Source organism: Dermatophagoides farinae, chromosome 4, assembly GCF_024713945.1.
Source record: "Dermatophagoides farinae isolate YC_2012a chromosome 4, ASM2471394v1, whole genome shotgun sequence".
Lineage (NCBI taxonomy): Eukaryota > Metazoa > Arthropoda > Arachnida > Sarcoptiformes > Pyroglyphidae > Dermatophagoides > Dermatophagoides farinae.
In genome coordinates, this window is record NC_134680.1 from 4,864,726 (window position 1) to 4,883,850 (window position 19,125).

At 31.3% G+C, this 19,125-nt stretch overlaps 2 protein-coding genes across 24 annotated transcripts; one reads left to right on the top strand and one right to left on the bottom strand.

The window, feature by feature from the left end:
• The first annotated feature begins 1,220 nt into the window (after positions 1-1,220).
• On the top strand, positions 1,221-18,413 carry grh (grainy head). 23 transcript variants are annotated; one of them, XM_075730286.1, is made up of 17 exons: positions 1,221-1,607; positions 1,729-2,248; positions 2,423-2,568; positions 9,548-9,971; positions 12,279-13,233; positions 13,297-13,965; positions 14,206-14,501; positions 14,558-14,720; positions 14,779-15,042; positions 15,115-15,216; positions 15,275-15,341; positions 15,398-15,528; positions 15,605-15,723; positions 15,788-15,882; positions 15,953-16,038; positions 16,095-16,159; positions 16,246-17,296. In XM_075730286.1, exons 3-17 carry the CDS (start codon positions 2,532-2,534, stop codon positions 16,370-16,372), a joined length of 3,600 nt encoding a protein of 1,199 aa, XP_075586401.1. In that variant the 5' UTR covers positions 1,221-1,607; positions 1,729-2,248; positions 2,423-2,531; the 3' UTR covers positions 16,373-17,296. The 23 variants fall into 23 exon arrangements, with proteins under 23 accessions (XP_075586401.1, XP_075586409.1, XP_075586411.1 ...); XM_075730294.1 differs by having other exon boundaries at positions 1,236-1,607; positions 1,729-2,568; positions 13,297-13,825; ... (2 more) ...; positions 15,398-15,531; positions 16,246-18,413; XM_075730296.1 differs by having other exon boundaries at positions 1,236-1,607; positions 1,729-2,568; positions 13,297-13,825; ... (1 more) ...; positions 15,398-15,531; positions 16,246-18,413.
• Positions 18,349-19,112, bottom strand: Coq7 (ubiquinone biosynthesis protein COQ7, mitochondrial). Its single transcript, XM_047053406.2, has one exon. It carries the CDS (start codon positions 19,055-19,057, stop codon positions 18,509-18,511), a length of 549 nt encoding a protein of 182 aa, XP_046909362.1. The 5' UTR covers positions 19,058-19,112; the 3' UTR covers positions 18,349-18,508.
• Positions 19,113-19,125: the final 13 nt, after the last annotated feature.

Sequence of the window (19,125 nt, forward strand, 5' to 3'; positions counted from 1 at the left end):
AAAAATAGAGAGCTGTCTGTTTGTCTGTTGATTTTTGTCTTATGTGGCCAAACAGACATAACCGTGGGGTATTTTACTATACATTTTTTTCTCTCTTTACTGAATCCATAAAACGAAACTATCAACGATGTGATTCTTCATCATAAACTGAAAACAAAGATATTATCATCATCGTCATTTGACATATGAAAAAAAAGAGCATTGCCACCACTTGTTGCTTAAACATTATTCTCTTCAACAAGTGTTCCTCATCCTCCTCACTCATTTACTCTTGTCAAAAAAAAAAACGAAGGTTGAATTTGGGTGTTCACATATATTATATATCTGTTGTTTATTTGAGATTCTCGTCGTTTCATTTCTTCAATATACGTGGCACATCTCTCTTTTTTTGTTATCGTTACTAAAATTCACTATCAATGTGTGTGTATGTGTGTTTGTGGACTTACTCCTGCCTCCTCTTATGGCCATCATCATCATTCATTCATTCATTCATGATCGCTTTTCTCTTCCACCGTAAAACTATGAAATAAAATGATAAAAAAAAACACACAGAACCTTTCTTTTTCATATATGATAATGATGATGTGCGCATGTGTTGCACTTGTCAAAATGAATTTTATTCATTTATCTATAATACACACACACACAGGTGAGATTCAGAGAGATTGTTGAATTTAGTTTTGATTTTTCATTATTATTATTATTATATGATGATAGTAGTCGATTGATTGCATTTGATGATGTTTATCATTTTTTTTTCCATTTAGTTAGTAGTAGCAGTCAGTAGGTAGTATAGTGTTGTTGTTGTTGTTTTTTTTTTTTTTTTTTTGTTGACCATTTGTTGATTGTTACCGCCCATTTTGTTTTAGTTTTGTCTCTTAATATCATCATTTTTTTTTCACCATCTTCACTCACCCTCCTCATCCTCTTCATCATTATCTGTTGTTCTTTATAACATCAATATGAAAGCTAAGAATAGAGCCTTAGCTTTTATATCAATAACGATGATATATAAAAAAAAAGTCATAGGTAACCGGTGCATAAAGAAATAAAGAAGAACTAACTATTGCAACAAAACAAAATTCTCTCTTTCATCACCCTCCCTCCCTCGATTTGTTTGTCCGTTCTGCTATCATTGCCAAAAAATAAAAATAAAAAAAATTCACTTTAGATGGTGTATAGAGTGTTTATTACGTTAAATTGTAGCGTTCATCATCATCATCATACACCTGAAGATAGATAGATAGATAGATAGATAGAAAGAAAGAAAAAAAAACAAGCTTAGTTCAGCTTTTCAGAGAATATCTTTATATTCGATTCGTTTTTTTTTCGTTTTTGGAATAAAAATTGTTGTTTTTGTATTCTCTATATTCAAATCTAACCTTATACATACACACAATATGTTAATAATGATGATTATATAATCGTTACGTCACGCCATATACACACACACATACGCACACACACACATAGCGAAAAACACAGGTCATCAACAAGTGTTTGATTCTCCCCCCTTCATCATCATCATCATCATTATCTAGCTTGCTTTTTTACCCTACCGACCACGACTACGACTACGACAACATAAATAATCGACAACCATACAGGTTAGTGACCCTTATTTATAAGAATTATCATCATCATCATCATCATCATTTTTTCTATTTGATCCCTTTCCCCCTTGATGATGATGATATTGGCGTCAACTGTGAATCACATCATCATCAGATCCTCTGTGTACTGTGTGTTCATTAAGGCACAGCCTTGAATTTTTTTCGTTTTTTTTCTGTTTGTTGTTTCTGGTTAAAATGCACAACCTTGTAAAATATATGGAATTGAAAACAAACGCCTCCTCCCGAATTCCTCATTCCCATCATCATCATCATCATCATCATCAGCATCATCATCCTCCTCAACAACAAGTGTTTTTTTTCAGTTGCTTGTCGTCGTTGTGTATTGAAGTGAATTGAATCACAAGTGAATTTTTAGTTTTACTTAGATCTGCAAATAAACACACACACACACACACCATCATACACATACACATAAAACACATCATCATCATATGGCCCAATGGCCATTAAACCAAATAAATTTCAAATAAAAACCTAATCATCAATAGGGGGTGTGTTTGCTGCGAAATAAAGATATGTGGGTGTTGTTGATGTTTGTAATATAACTGAATGATCAACAAGTGACCAACAACAAAAAAAAACAATGCATAGACCCTAGGTTCTTATTGTCCAATGTGTGTATGGTGTTTGTTTGTTTGTTTATTCGTTCGTGTCCGAGTGCCTTGTTTTATATCATTTTTTTTCTTTGTTTTTTTCCGTTTTTTCTGTTTTGTTTTCGGGTTTTTTTTTCATTTCTAAAATCATCATCATCACCATCATCATCACACGATCTCATTTATTCACCAAAGTGAAAACATTGTTTCATTGTTGAGCAATATTAAAAAAAAACAAAAATAACCAAAATAGAAAAATTTTAAATAAAATCAACAGACTCACACACACACACATAACTCAATAATGCCCGATGCAGCCAAATCAATAGCAACAAGTACCGGTAAGTTTTTTTTTGTTTGGTCAAATTTTTCATTTTGGTTATTATTAATCGATTGAATATTGAATCAAATCAAATCAGTGAATGATCAATGATCAATGATCATGGTGATTGGATGAAAACTATTTTTTTCCATCGAAAAAATTTCCAAAAAAAAAAAATTATTTTCCCATTGAATCACACACACACACACACACACGCACACACGATCACCATCATTTTATTAATGATTTTTTTTCCTATTTTGTGGCTATTATTAATTTTAGAAAAACTTTCAAATAAAAATCAAAAAAAAAGGAGAAAAAAAATAAAACGATTTGATCGGTGCTTTAATACCATCATCATCATCATCATCGTTCTTTCATTCGAATTCGGTTATTTCGTTTCGTTTTAATATTTCAAACATAGCAATTAGTTGGACCATATAAATAAATAAATATAAAGAGATGGCGATGAAGATTTGGCTATGTGTAAGTGTTCAGGTGTGTGTGTGTGTGTGTGTATTTGATCTTTCTTTTGACTGTTTTTTTTCCATTGATGCTGGTCATATCTTATCTTGTCAAGAAGAAGAAGAAGAAGAAGAAAAAAAAACGATGACCAAAATGATGATGATTGGCTTTTATTTGGCGATAGTTTTTTTTGGAAAGATTTTTTTTTGTGTGTGTGTGTGTGTGTGTCTTTTTTTTCTAGTTATAAAATATTGTCGTTATTTATTTCACCTGTTACATATGTTGTGATGGTAATGTAATGATGATGATGATGATGATGATTTTTAAGCTGATTATATAATCACAAAAAAAAGAAAATGGATGGTGATTGAATCTGGTGACATTAAAATGGTTATATAAATTGTATTGAAACAAAAATAACGTTACTTTATGTTGCCTTATCCATCGTCATCATCATCATCATGATCATCATCATCAGGTCATTGGTTAATAATCAGTTGTGTGTATGTGTGTGTAGGCGATTGCGAGATTCATCAATTCTGGCGGCATAAGTGTTAAAACATGTTGATGATAGTCAATTTTTGTGTGTGTGTGAGTGTGTGTGTGTTAATCCTTTTGATATTTCATTTTATTTCTATTGAATGGAATTTATATATAGACTATATATATAGGTTCTTTCATCTATAATTTTATTGGTTCACTTCACTCTTATCCATGGTACATTATTAATCGCACTCTCTCTCTCCATGTGTATGTGTATGTGTGTGTGTGTCTGTGTTTGATGGAGATTAATATTCTTTTGCTGCTTGCAACTCTATGATGATTGGTTGGTTGGTTGGTTGGCTATATTTAACACCAAAAAAAACCAGGACATTATTTGTTTCAGGAACCACAGAACATTATAAAAAAAAATATTAATAATGTTGATTTTACAAAACATATGATGATGATGATGATGACCAGATGACATAGGCGATGCTGTCCGTTATATGATGGTGGTCATCCAATTGAAAGTTATATATATTGAAAGAGAACTTGAATTCATCCCACATTGATATGATTGTTGTAAATCACAAACAAAACAAAACAACATGAATGAAAGAAAACAGGACCAAATATAATGGACCTGTTTTTTTTTTTTTTTTTTTTTTTTTTGGTTTCTTTACTTGTCTGTGTTTTTCGATTTTTTATTTCGTCTGTCAAATTTTTTTTTTCTTTTTTTTTGGATAATTTTCTACTGTAAAAAAATTTTCATTCATCATAGACCATGGTAACCTGTATGTCAATGATAATAACCAGTATTTTGCATCGCTTTTTTCCATTCTTACCCTCCACTACAAACTATAATCTACTACTATCGAATAAAATTGTCAGGTCAGGTCATCATTATTTCATATTAAGCAATGAAATTGAACAACAACAACAACAAAAAATTTTACTTGACTATTTTGAAACAAAATTTTTGCCCTAAAGATATTTTCATGTTCAGAAAAACCTGTTGTCCATGTTGTTGTTGTTGTTGTCGTTATTGTGTTTAGGTACCCTATTCTAGTTTGACCTGTCCATTGTATATAAACGTGTGTGTGTATGTATGTATGTGCAATAATATGGGCCATTTAAAAACCGTTTCAATAGACCAAACAAATAAACAACTGATCACTGGATTGACCAGTTAAACAATAAAATAACTAAACAGGTCCTGGTCAATTTGAAATTGAATTTTTTTTTTTTTTGAAAATCGAAAGCGTTACATTATTGTCACATCGCCATAAACACACACACACACACAAACACGGATGATGACACACCTGAAGTGAAATGTTTTTTCGCATCGTTGATTTACCTAGAAAAAAAACTAGCGACCATTGTTTCAATGATATGTTTTGGTTCGGTTCGTTTGAATTTTCGTTTTTTCCTGGCAAACTTTTTGATGAAAAAAAAACGTACGTTATTCACGGGTTGGGTTCGACATCCTCTCATTATCATCATATCACCATCATCATCACCACCACCCTCACCGACACCCTCTATATTCATCTGTTAATCATCCATTACAATGAATTCAGTTTTTCAAAGTGAACAAAAAAAAATCTCATGGATAATCATCTCATGGATATTTTCATTTTTTTCCATTTCAATTCAATTCATCCATTATTCAATGAAATATTGAATTGAATGAAACAAAAATGAATGATGATGATGATAATAATAATAATCGTATGGCAGCAGTAAATAATTTTCTTTTCATCGTTTTTTTTCTCGTTGTATTTGGAATTTTTATATTAAAAAGTTACAAGGCGGTGTTTCGATTGTATGAATGAATGGATGGTTGGAAATGAAAATGAAAAGTACAGAAAAAATATTCTCATTCACATTATATATCAACTTTAACCTTACAGAGATAGAATAGGAACAAACAGATGATGATAATGAGCAAGCTTGATGAGGATCTTTTTTCCCCTTATCTGAGTGTGTGTGTGGGGGGGTTGTATGAATTTTAGAGAGGGTATATATGAACACATGAACATGAATTTCAAATTCAGTTTATTTATCCAAAACTTGAAACGCTCATCGTGATCAAATGATCAAAAAAAAAAAAAAAAAATGAGAGCCATTATATAAAATGAACAACAACAACAACAACAACAACAAAACTTATTCATCAACAAATTTTTCTAAAAAAAAGCTTTAACAAGACGACGAATGAAAAATCTTTAAATACAACACAACGTCAGTGTTTGTGTGTGTGCGTGTCTAGGGGGTACATCGACAATGGCTTCATACCGAATACCTATCTTGACTTGTGTGAATAGCAAACATTATTCACCTTTCATGGATGGACACAGACAACGAACCATCATCATCATCACTATTCACATAATAATGGTAGAGGGGAAAAAAGATACTCAAGACAACGATGATGGTGATGATGATGATGATCGGACGGTCGACGGAACGACTACGACAAAATCAATTTATTTTTCTTAAGAAAAATAAAACGAATGAAGCCCAGGGCAAGGTGTGGTAGTGGTGGTGTAGCCCCCTCTTCTTCAACATCTCTAATAAACATTCTCCATCATCATCATCATCATTTATTAGTATTTTTCAACAAGCAACAAGTGTTCATCTCACCCCCACCTGTTGTGAACAAAGATAAAAAAAAATAGATAGATAGAACGGAATGAACTTTTTTTAGATGAATATAGTTGGTATATAGAGAAAAAAAGGAGAGAGAGGTAAGGCAGGAAGATGATGGTGTTTATTATCATGAGGTCGTCATCCTTCAACGGGCGACCATCACCACCATCATGGTTATGTAAGAAAATGGATAAAAAAAATTTCCATCATCATCATGGATGGATGGTAACCAACAATCCGAGATCGAGGAGGGTAATTGTGACCACCCTGTTCATCATCATTCATTTACTCTCGCCTTTAGTTTTGGTTGTGGTTATTTTTTTTCTCTCAGTGAAGCGAATGACCAAAAAAAAAAAAAAAAAAAAAAATGCAGCAGCACCCGCGATTCATATCGATGATTCAAACAACTGGAAAATGGTGATTCACGAAATAAAATTTTATTTCATGGTTGATTTTTTATGATGATGATGATCAAATTTTTTTTATTGATTGATTGATTGTTTCGATTCGATTTGATTTGATTTGATTAAAAAATTTTTTTCTGGTCAAAATGAGAAAAAAAATATATGATTATTATTTCCATGGCCATACCATTGTTGGTAATTAATGTCGATTCAAAAATAGATAAATTATCATCAATGTATAAAAATAGCAAACTAAAAAAAAAAAATTCACATATGATGTAATCAGTATATGATGATGATGATGTTAAATATAAGTGAAAACTAACTGCCATTCGATTGATGATGATAATGTCAATGAGCAATAGGAGGAGTAGTGTTGAAAGGGAAAAAAAGGTCATTTTATTTATGTATAGATGACCAATTGATTGATGATGATGAAGTTACATGCATCACGCCCAAATAAAACAATGGATCAAATATGATAATGAGTGCGATGATGATGTCATTGTTTTGGAGAATTTATTATATTCGTTTAGATTTAGTGATTCAATGAGATTGTCCAGCAAAAATTATTTTTTTTTTTTTTGTTTATTTTTCCAAAATCTTCGTATGATGATGATGTATTTGTTTGTTTGTTTTTTTAATGAATCGAAATCGAAATAAATCGTGATAATCAATCGATCGATTGGCCATTTGGTTCCCTGGTTTCCTCCTGGAATCAGGTCAACAATTTCGCTTTTCAATCTAATCTTAATCTAATCTAATCTAATCAAAAAGAAAAAAATTTGTTTTATTTTTTTTCGCTTTGAAAATAAAACATTCAATGATGATGTTTAATCATATTTAATATATATATATAGGACCTATAATAAATAAATTTGGGCGGAGTGCCCATTGTACATAAAATAAACATGCACAACGTTGATATTTTTTTTTTTTTTTGGTTTGAATATTTCTGTTTTTTTTTCTGGTCACAACGACAACAACAACAACAACAACAAACAAACAACAAAAACATCGATATCGGCAGCCAGTAAAGATATTGAGCATGTGCATGTTTCATGTTTACAACCAATCGTAATCATCATCATCATCATCATTATCAACCAGAAAGCCAGCAGCAATCAGTTGACAGGCTGAAAATATATACACAAATATGAAAGAAAGAAAAAAAAATTGGGAGCCAAAAGATGCCGTGCCTTGTTTTTAATTTTTTTGTTTTAATGTTATTATATGAGCATGCGTCTTTCGAATCGAATCAAACACACAGGTAAACATCACATTTCATTGCTGTTGTTGGATGATGTTGAATACAGGTATTGGCCATGCCACACAATCCAATTCGATTTTTTTTTTATTTCATTTGAAATTTTTTTTTCATTTTTTTTTCATTGGATGCTAAAATAAAATAACACAAGCAATAGAATGAAAGCAGGCAAGTGCACCAGGTATTTCATACACACACACACACACACACACACACACACACCTGAACTATGCATATAATCATAATATAATCCTAAATGCAAAAAGTTGAAATTTTTTTTTTGTTTCGTGAATGAATGGAAATTGTATTTCATTCATTCATTGAGAAATGGTGTGTATTTTTTTTTTTTTTTTGTTTCTTGTTCTCTAAATATGTGATTAACATATTGATTACATGATCGGTCGATCCGATCGTTTGGTTTGGTTTGGTTTACAATGAATTGGTTGATTCGCAATATGATTAAAAGTTGATGATGATGATCACGCCCAAGAAAAAAAAATACAACAAATTAAAATAATGAGATTGTTTTCCACATGCCTAAAATATAATGATGATGATAATAATTCGGAACCGTTGTTCTTGTTGTTGTTGTTGATGATATGTTCCACATACAAACAGTGTTTACACACACAAAGATGGAAATAAATTCAAACGGAAGAACAGGAAAAAAATGATAATTTTCTTTCTTTAATAATAATAATAATAATGATCAACGATTGAAATCGATTATTTTTGTTTTTGTTTTTTGTTTTCTAATCTCTTTCACATAACATCGATATATAATTCGATGTATCGATTGTTATATGCGAACGGTCATCATTTGTTCGTTTGTTCGTTCATTACAGGCCCACATTTTTTTATTTTTATTTTTGCCATTCATTATAATTTCCCGTTAATTTTATATATGTGTCGATGATGATGATGATGATGATGATATGATCCATTCACACACACAATTTAATCGTGTGGTTGTTGTTGTTGTGTGCGACAATAACAACAATTTCTCAACAACAACAACAACAACAACATTCAAAGTTTGTCCACAATTTAACGTTTGTTTTGCCAACAACAGCAACTCATTTTTCTCATCTGTCAAACAGATTGAATTGAAATTGAAATGTTGTGTTGTAAGTTCAATGAAAAAAAAAATTTTTTTTTTTGATGCTGATAATGATCATTATCATGATGGTGAATGGTGATCATTAACAACAACAACAAGTGATGATGATGATGATGATGATTATTATAATAACCAACAAATGGCAATTTGAATTAACTTGAAAATAAAAATAAAAATAAACTGAAAAAAATTAATGAACGAAGAAATACTAAAACAGCCACATTCGTATTACGCATGCTCAATTTTTTTATTTTTTTTGATTCACAATTACATTAGATTGTCAAACCAAAAAAAAAAGAAAAAAAACGGTAATGTGAATCATCAGTAAAACTTGAAACGGTCAAGAAAGTACCTGAAGGCATTCACAGAAATAAAATAAAAAATGAAAAAAACATTCGATTGCATATTGGCGATAAATGCCACAGACAAAAATAAAATCAACAACAACAACAACAACAATAAAAAAAAGACGATTTCAATTTTGTGAGAATGTCACGATATGATTTCAATGTTGTTGTTGTTGTTGACAAATTATTTAAAGTTTGTTTTTTTTAAAATTTTTTTCTGTTATTTCATTGTTTTTTTGTTTTGATTATTTTGATAGGTTCGGTGGTAACCACAATGCTCAACATAAACGGCTCATCAGCCGATATTGTACAACATCTTGGTGGCCATCATTCACATAATAATAATAATAATAATAATCATCATCATCATCATCATCATCTTTATCATAATAATAATCATCATCATATGAATAATAATAATAATAATCATCATCATCAAACAAATGGATCATCAACAACATCAATAACATCAACAACGACACCTGTATCGGCAATTACAGTACCTGCGTCAGCCACCGTACAATCATTATATGATTTTTATAAAATACCCGTTGTTGTTGATGGTATTGGAGGTGTTGGTGGTGGTGGTGGTGGTGTTGGTAAAACAGCCGGTATTACATTGATTACATCCGATGGTAAAAATATAACCGATGCAGCAGCCCTACAAGAAATGGTTTGGAGGTAAGCGTTGACAAATAAAAAAAAATAACTTTTCAACAACACACACACACACTCAAGAAAAAAAACATTCAATCTGTGTCATCGATATTTGACCTGAATTTTATCACAACACAAATACATGATTTTATTATCACTATATCATTAATCAATAATCAATCGATTGATCGATCAATAATATAATAATGATAATCACATAAATCACTATATGTGTGAATCATATACAATCATTGTATTGGTAAGGAATCTGATATTTAAAGTTAATGATGATTCATCTTGAGGTTTGGTCAATAATAAAATTGCTTAACCCCAAAAAAAATTATGGTTGTTTGCATGTGTGTGTGTGTGTGTGGGTAGGTGTCCTAGATATTCTTCTTGGATTCTAATGTATGGAAAATCAAAAAAATAACGAATTTTTTTCATACGCCGCCTTGCGGCTTAATTATTCGTGATGATGATGATGATGAATATATTGCTAGCAATGGTCAATAAATGTTGCTACTATATGTGTATGTTTTTTTTTTGTTCATCATTATGACCATGGCCATCGCCGCTCACGGATCGGCAATCTTAATACATACACGATGTATTTCTGTGTGTATTTCCCATCCTATCATCATTTTCAACATTCAAATTCTCCATACACACACAGACACACAAATACAAAAGTTCTGTTCATCATTGATTACCATTGCATGTGATGAACATAAATTCAAAGTTCTTCATTTTTTGAAAGTTTCAATATTTTTTTTTGTTTTAAGAACCACCACATAAACATATACACGGCACAAACATACACACACACACACACATACACATTCTATAACCACCACCACGAATGACGACGACCACGAAATTGAAGATAATAAGGTACACATGGACACTTGTACACACACACACACACTCACACACACACGCACACAAACACAGGTAATAGCAACAAGTGTATATTGTGCATTGTTGAATGGATGGATAGTGGATGGAATTTTGGAGACATTCGACGATGATGTTGATGATGGTATGTGCTTTTTTAATATCTGTACTGTGTAGTTGAAGGCCATGGTTTGAATTGCTTTCCAATCATCAACATCAACATCATCATCATCATCATCATAATCGTCAACATCCAACAATCGCAATATTCGAGTGAGTTTTCTCTTCGTTTCGTTGTTTTGTTGTCGTTCACATGCTTGCTTTATTTATGTGTGTGTTGGATCAAATTTCAATGCTAAAAAAGAAAGAAAAGAAAAACAAAACAAAATAAGAAACGAAACGAAACGAAACAAAAATCTTTCCAACAAGAATTTCAACGATAAAAAAACCCATAGAATCGAATGTTTGTGTATGAAGAAACGTTCGAATTCGAATCCGTGTGCGTATATGATGACTATAACGACAACAACGGCTTTATTTTACAGTAAAAAAATGACAAACCAGAATTCTGAAATTCTCGAATGTAATGAATGAATTACAGGTTTCCTGTTTATGTGAGAAAACTTTCATTTTTCATTTTCACTGATCATCTGTTTGATTATCAACTTTTTCTTTCTCTCGCAATCTGTCTTTCTCTCTCTCTGTGTGTGTGTGTGTGTTCGATTCTGGTTTCATCGTCTGTTGTGCGGTTGTTGATCAAGATCATTATCATCATCATCATGACCTGTCATTCATCATCATCATTATTATTATTATCAATGAATGAATATCATCAACCTGTTCATAATCATCATCATCAAATATCCACTGAAGGTAACAACAACAGCAACAACTGGTTTCTGTCATTGTCATCATCATTCTCGTATTCAGTAGATGTTGTTGTTGTTGTATGATAAGTTGTTGACCAACTTTACAACATTTGGACATTATTACTATTATTATTATTATTATATCATTTTCATTTTCATCAAACAACTCCACAATGCAAAGCGTCATTAATTATTGGTAATAATAATCAAATTATGTACAGAATATATTCTAAATATATTCACTATTTATATATATTCTATATTTATATTGACCCCACAACTTATCAACTTGCAATCGACAACAATATATCATCATCATAATCATCAATATATTGTTATCATCATTATTACAATCATAGGTTTGCCAACATTTAATTCAAGAAATTATTGATGATGATTCGGGAATTTGGTTTTACACACACACACACACACACACACACTCACAAAAGGATTTAACATGCACATAACATTAAACATTTCTGTTCCGTATTTTTTCCTTTTGAATTTTTTCTCATTTTCGTTTTTTTTTACTTTTTTTTCGTCCCAATTCCTGTTCCAATATTTGTAGTGCTGTACCTGTATCAGCAGTTAGTACGACCGACGGTGTATTACAGAATGCAACTATTGTAACAACAAGTGGTTCATTAGCTGCTACTTCTGCTGTCACATCATCATCATCATCATCGTCTTCGCCATCATCAACATCGACGATAACAACGACAACGAATAATAATCAACATAACGATGATGATCATCGACAACAACAACAACAACAAGAATTAAGTTCATTGAATGGACATAATAATAATAATAATATTCAATCACCACAATCATCACCTTTGATTGTTAAACTTGAACAAGCAAAAAATCATCTAATTGTTACAGCAGCCGGAAATAGTCTAAGTAGTGATAATAGTGGTTTAGTGGTTAATCAAAATGGTACGGTTACCATAGCCGGCAGTGGTGGCCAACAACAAGAATCGCAACCAACCACAACAAATAATAATGGTCAATCACAAACTATTATTGTAACTACAACGCCAAGTCAACAACATTCACAGCAACAGCTTCAAAACGGACAACAACGAACGACAGCATCAGTATTACATGGAACGGAACTAGTTCATATAAAAACGGAACCAACATCGACAACCGGAACGATATTACAACAAACAAATGATAATAGTGTTGTGCATATAAAACCTGAATCAACAACAGCATCAACAGCAACAACAACAGTATTACAACATGTAAATGAAGTTGTGCATATAAAAAATGAACCATTAGATACATTACCACCATTATCATCACCAGGACAAATGGTTGATGTAATATCGGCAAATAATGTTGATCATAGCCGTGAATTGGAGCCATCACCACCGGCCACCGTAATATCATTAGCACCGGCACAACCTTATCCACCAAATAATAATAATAATAATAATAACAATGCTACACCAACACAATTAACATTTGCAACATCAGCATATGATCTATCCGGTAATGGACAGTATGCATTACAGGTATGTTTGGATATTCTAAATTCCAAAGTTTCAATTCATTTCATCTCTTTATCATCGACATAGGTGAATGCCAATACGGCTTTAGCACCTCAATATGCAGTCACACCAACGGCAACAGCTGCCGCACGTACAACAAATGGTGGAACCGTTTATCTTACCACTGATTATATTACATATCGTGAATATTATCCAACCAATGCTAATGGAATTCAACCTCAACAACAACCACAGCAGATTATCGTTACAACGAATCCGGCTGCAACTGCAATGACCGCTGGTACTGCCACTAATACAGGCGATCAACAATATAATACGGTTAGACAACAGTTAGTCACTCAACAAATACCGCAAGTAACAATAGCCGGAAATAATAATTATCAAACAACGGCTAATATGGTTGGTGAAACGGAAACATCGTTTTTGGATCGATATCTGCGACAACAACAGCAGCAACCAGTAACAACACAGGCAACAACAACAACATCGATGGTCAGTAATAATAACAATGGTGTTGGCGTTACACAACAACAGCCCGGTACAATTGCTATACAATCATTACAACCAACAACAGCGACAACATCAACAACAAATGGTGTGGTGAATGGCTATAAATCTAATACAACAGCAATACATAGTTGTTTAACTGTTGATTTGCCATCCCCAGATAGCGGAATTGGAGATACGACAACAGCAACGCCTAGACAAGAGACGACGACAACAACAATTCCACAAGTAAGAGTTATTTATAATCATATTTTTCAATTCAAATTGCTATATCGTTTGTGTTTGTTTGTTATTTGTACGTGATTGGTTCTCATTTCGTTTGTTGACGTCCTACACAAATATCAATCATCAATGATCGATTGCACACACATATCCTTTTTATTATTTGATTTATTGTTGCTATATAATAATTTTGTTTTTGATTTTTTCCTTTCTTTTTTCCTGCCCAAATAATTATTATTAAAGCAGATATTCGAATATACTGGTCTAACAGCCGCTCAGCAGACGCCAACATTATTACCGGTTGTTACAGCAGCTGCTGCAACTGATTTAACATCCGTTGCTGTGGTAGCTACACCAACCGTTTCATCATCATCATCCGCACCATCATCGGTTACATCACCAACATCGATTGGTTCAGTGGCAAATGTAACAACACCCACCGCTGCAGGAACGCCAGCAGCCGTAACCAAATCAGCAAGTCGTCGATCATGGCATGAATATGGCCGAAATTCAGATATCGATAAAATACAGATACCTAAATTGTAAATTAGTGATAATCATTTTTGATGAACTTATATTAATTTCATCCACTTTATAGATTTTCTGATATTGGTTTCAAATATTTTCTTGAATCACCAATATCGACCAGTCAACGACGTGAAGATGATCGTGTTACCTATATAAACAAAGGACAATTTTATGGTATTACAATGGAATATATTAATGATCCAGATAAACCATTGAAAAATGGAACGGTTAAAGTAAGATTTTTCTTGAAACTTGAATAATTTACCATTCATTTTTGTTAATTTCATTTAGTCAATTGTTATGTTAGTGTTTCGTGAGGAAAAAACCCAAGACGAAGAGGTGAAAGCATGGCAATTTTGGCATAGTCGTCAACATAGTGTTAAACAACGTATATTAGATGCTGATACGAAAAATTCATCCGGTATTGTTGGTCCAATCGAAGAAGTGGCACATAATGCCATTGCATTCTATTGGAATCCATTGGAAGGACAAGCTAAAGTGAATATTGCCGTACAATGTTTAAGTACGGATTTTAGTAATCAAAAAGGAGTCAAAGTAATTTGAAATCCAATTCAATTTAAATGAAAAATATTAATTTGCTTTTTTTTTCTTTGACTACACACACAGGGTCTTCCCTTACATCTACAAGTAGATACATTTGATGATATTCGTGAAGGAAGTACACCGGTTCATCGTGGCTATTGTCAGATTAAAGTTTTTTGTGATAAGGTATGCGCATTAAAATTGATAATCGTTTCATAAAACTAAACTAAACATTTAATTATAGGGAGCTGAAAGAAAAACACGTGATGAAGAACGACGTGCAGCTAAACGTAAAATGAATGCAACTGGAAGTGAGTATTAGATTGTTTTACGAAAAAAAAAATCATTTTCATTAATTGTAACAAAGATATTGTTTCAGATGGACGTAAGAAAATTGAAGAAATGTATCATCCAACATGTGATCGTTCAGAATTTTATTCAATGAGCGACCTGATGAAACCACCGGTTCTATTCACACCAAGTGAAGATATTGACAAAGTAGTTTAGTGAAATTTTTTTTTGTTCATTTTCAAATGTTAAATTTTACAATAATTAATTTTCTATTATAATATAGATAACAACTGGAGATATTAATTTTTATGGCCATACAAGCACCGATATTGGATATGATACTGATTCTGGTGCCCTGCCATCGATCAGTACAAATATTCCATTAACCACTTTACATCCTTGGTAATATTATGCCATTTCTTTTTCCATCTTTTTCATATCTAAATTGAAAAATGTCCATTTCTAGTGAACGAACCGATCAATCATTAGTATGTGATATGCCGATTGCCTGTCCACCTAAAAAGATTAAATTGGAACGTTATCCCAGTCTTAATGATCGAGGTAATCACAACAACAACAACAAATTTTTGATAATCAACTTATTATCTGTTTGTTATTCTTCTAAAAATAGTTTTGCTATATGCTAAACAAGAAAACGAAGAGGTATTTCATCCACTTCATCTAGTACCACCAACATTGGTCGGCCTTGCATGGGCGGTAAGTCACATATCGATAATAATCTGTTATTTCAATCAATAATTGATTCTTGTTAGATTGAAAATAAATATAAATTAGAAGCGAAAAATATTCGTAATATTTATAAACGTTGTAAAAAAGGGTTAGTATATCAATTTGATGATTTCATTTTGAAAATTCATTTTCATTAAAAAAAATCTATCGTTTCTTTTTTTGTTTGTTTGTTAGAATCACTGTACAAATGGATGATGATATGGTTAAACATTATTCACATGAAGATACTGTACTATTGGAAGTACATCAAATTGATGCCGAAACACATGATATAACACTTGTCGAATATGATACCTGTTGATTGATTGATTGACAATTGAATGCTGTCCAGACACCTATACACACAAACACAAACACACACTTTTCCAATGACAAAAATCGATCATTAGATCTCAAAGCTCATTATTATTATGTATCATGGTCATAATAATAATATTAACCATAAAACTAAGAAAAAAAAAATTTGCCAATTGATCGATTGTCAACACAATTATATAATGAATCAATTATTAATCAATCAATCAATTATTGTTCAATCATATCAAAATCATATTGCATATTCACATATATATATTTTTTTTTGCATATAACAACCACTAATATATACTATCAGAGTTTTTATCAATGTTTTTAAATTTACAGGAAATTTTTATCTGAATCAAACCCGACTTGACAAAACATCAATTCATATATATAATCAATTAATTAACTACTAATTATACTCAACACACACAAACACATTTATATTATCGGCAAACAACAAATAATTTTTTTTTCTTCTCGACTTGTAACCAAAGCTTTAATCATCGATATCACACCTACTCATTACATAACATTGACATCATCATCATCACCACCATCACCATCATCGATTGATTTTATTACCAAAACCAAAAAAAAAACGACGAAAAATTCATTTCAACATTTTTTTTCATCTCTCTCTCTCTCTCTCCATTTAATCTAATCTCTCATCTTTTGCTGCTTATGATACTCATATTTCATACTTTCACAACGCACCAAGAAAAATGACATTCACACACATCAAACAAACAAACAAACACACACCCACACAATGTTGTGTAAATTGTTTGTTTGTTTGATGGTCATTTTTGAAAAAAAAAATTTTCTCTAAATTTTTTTAAAAACAATTTTCGTGTAATTCAATTTACATACTTTCGTCATTCTGTGATATATATAAAACAAAAGACAAATCGAACTATACAAATGATTTATGCTTTCTCAAGAATTTTTTTTCTTAAAAAATCTCATCTCAAATAATAATCTCCACTTTTTTTTTCTTCCACATAACATCCATGATCATCATTATCATTGACAAACAATACAATACATCATGTACCCATCATGAGGAACATAACGAAAAAAAAATAATCGAAATTCAAATTCAACTTGTCATCATCATCATCATTATCATTATATCACCATTCACATCATAATAAATCCTGAGCTCGTACAAATTTTTTATTTTATATGAAAAAAAAATTATAAATCATTTATATATATAGTTATTAAATATTATAAGGCATTTTTGGGGAAATTGCAAAAAAAAACAGTTCAAAATGACATTCCACATAAAATAATCATCATCATCATCGAATTAACAACATGAAACCACCATCTATCTATATAATAATCTTACAAACACTGACTTTTTTTTATTGTGCCAAAAAAAAACAATTTGTATTTTTCACACCACACACACACACACACACACATACATAAATTCTGCTGTGTGTAGAATCAAAACAAAAATTTAATGTTCAACATAAACAAGAAGAAAAAACACAAAGAATTTGAAACGAAAAAAAAATTCCAAATGAAAACAAAATATGAAAAATTCATTTTTTTAAAAAGAATAGGCCATCCGTGCAATGGTAATTATTATTATATACAATAAATTAATAATCATAATCATAACCACCAAATAATAATCATTCATATAGATTTTCATTGTCCATCATTTATCAAGTGAAAAAATTCTCAAACATTATCATTCCATACACATACACATGCAAAAAAAAAAATGAGAAACCAAAACACGGATCGCCATCAAACATTATCATCGTCATCATCATCATCAAACGTTTTTTCCCCAGCAAATATTTATTCCGTTTTTTTTTGTCTTGGTCATTCATCCACTATATTTTGTAACATGAGATTAACAAATTTCAATCAATCATTCATTCATTGATGACCATATTCCATTTGTTTTTTTTCACATTCAATTATTATTTTAATATAATAATAATTCTATATATATAAATCTATATATCATTTTATTTTCATTTTCATTTTATTAAACAGAGAAAAAATATTTCAACAATTATTTGAATTTTCAGATTCAAATTTTTTTTTGTTTTGTTTTTGTTTCAAAAAGAGAAACTGGCGCCACCTGTCATGTCATCATGGTAATTTGAATTCATATTCTTTTGGCAATTTGTATGGCCACTTTACAACCATTGGAAATGATTGCATCGAATAAACTATAAGCGGGCATTTTTTCTGCATCATTTGCACGACCAGTATCATGATGTTCTTGTTCATCATCACGAATTTGACTTATATTTTCAATCAATTCCCGATGTACACGTAAATCATCCTTAAGTAATTGTCGTATTTGACTATCATAATGATCGGTTATTGTACGTTCAACGGCCACTGTACAAGCCATTGCAGCACGTCGTCCAAGCATACCGCTTGTAAGGCCAAGTCCTAAACTTAATGTTTCCCAAACAGGTGTTAAAAAACTTTTACGTGATCGATTCAATACTAATTGTTTGGAAAAATATTCTAGATGCCGTTTTTCTTGTTCCCATAAATGATGAATAATCGGTTGAAATTGTTGATCATTACGAAATGCATACATAAGACCATAATGAATACGATCGGCAGCTAATTCACCACTATGATCAACACGAAGTATTGAATCAAGAATTTGTTTACGTTGTCGGGTTAGATATTTTGCCATTTGAAATTTATATATGTAAACATCACATCACACACACATACGGTGATGAACGAATAAAATTGCGATTG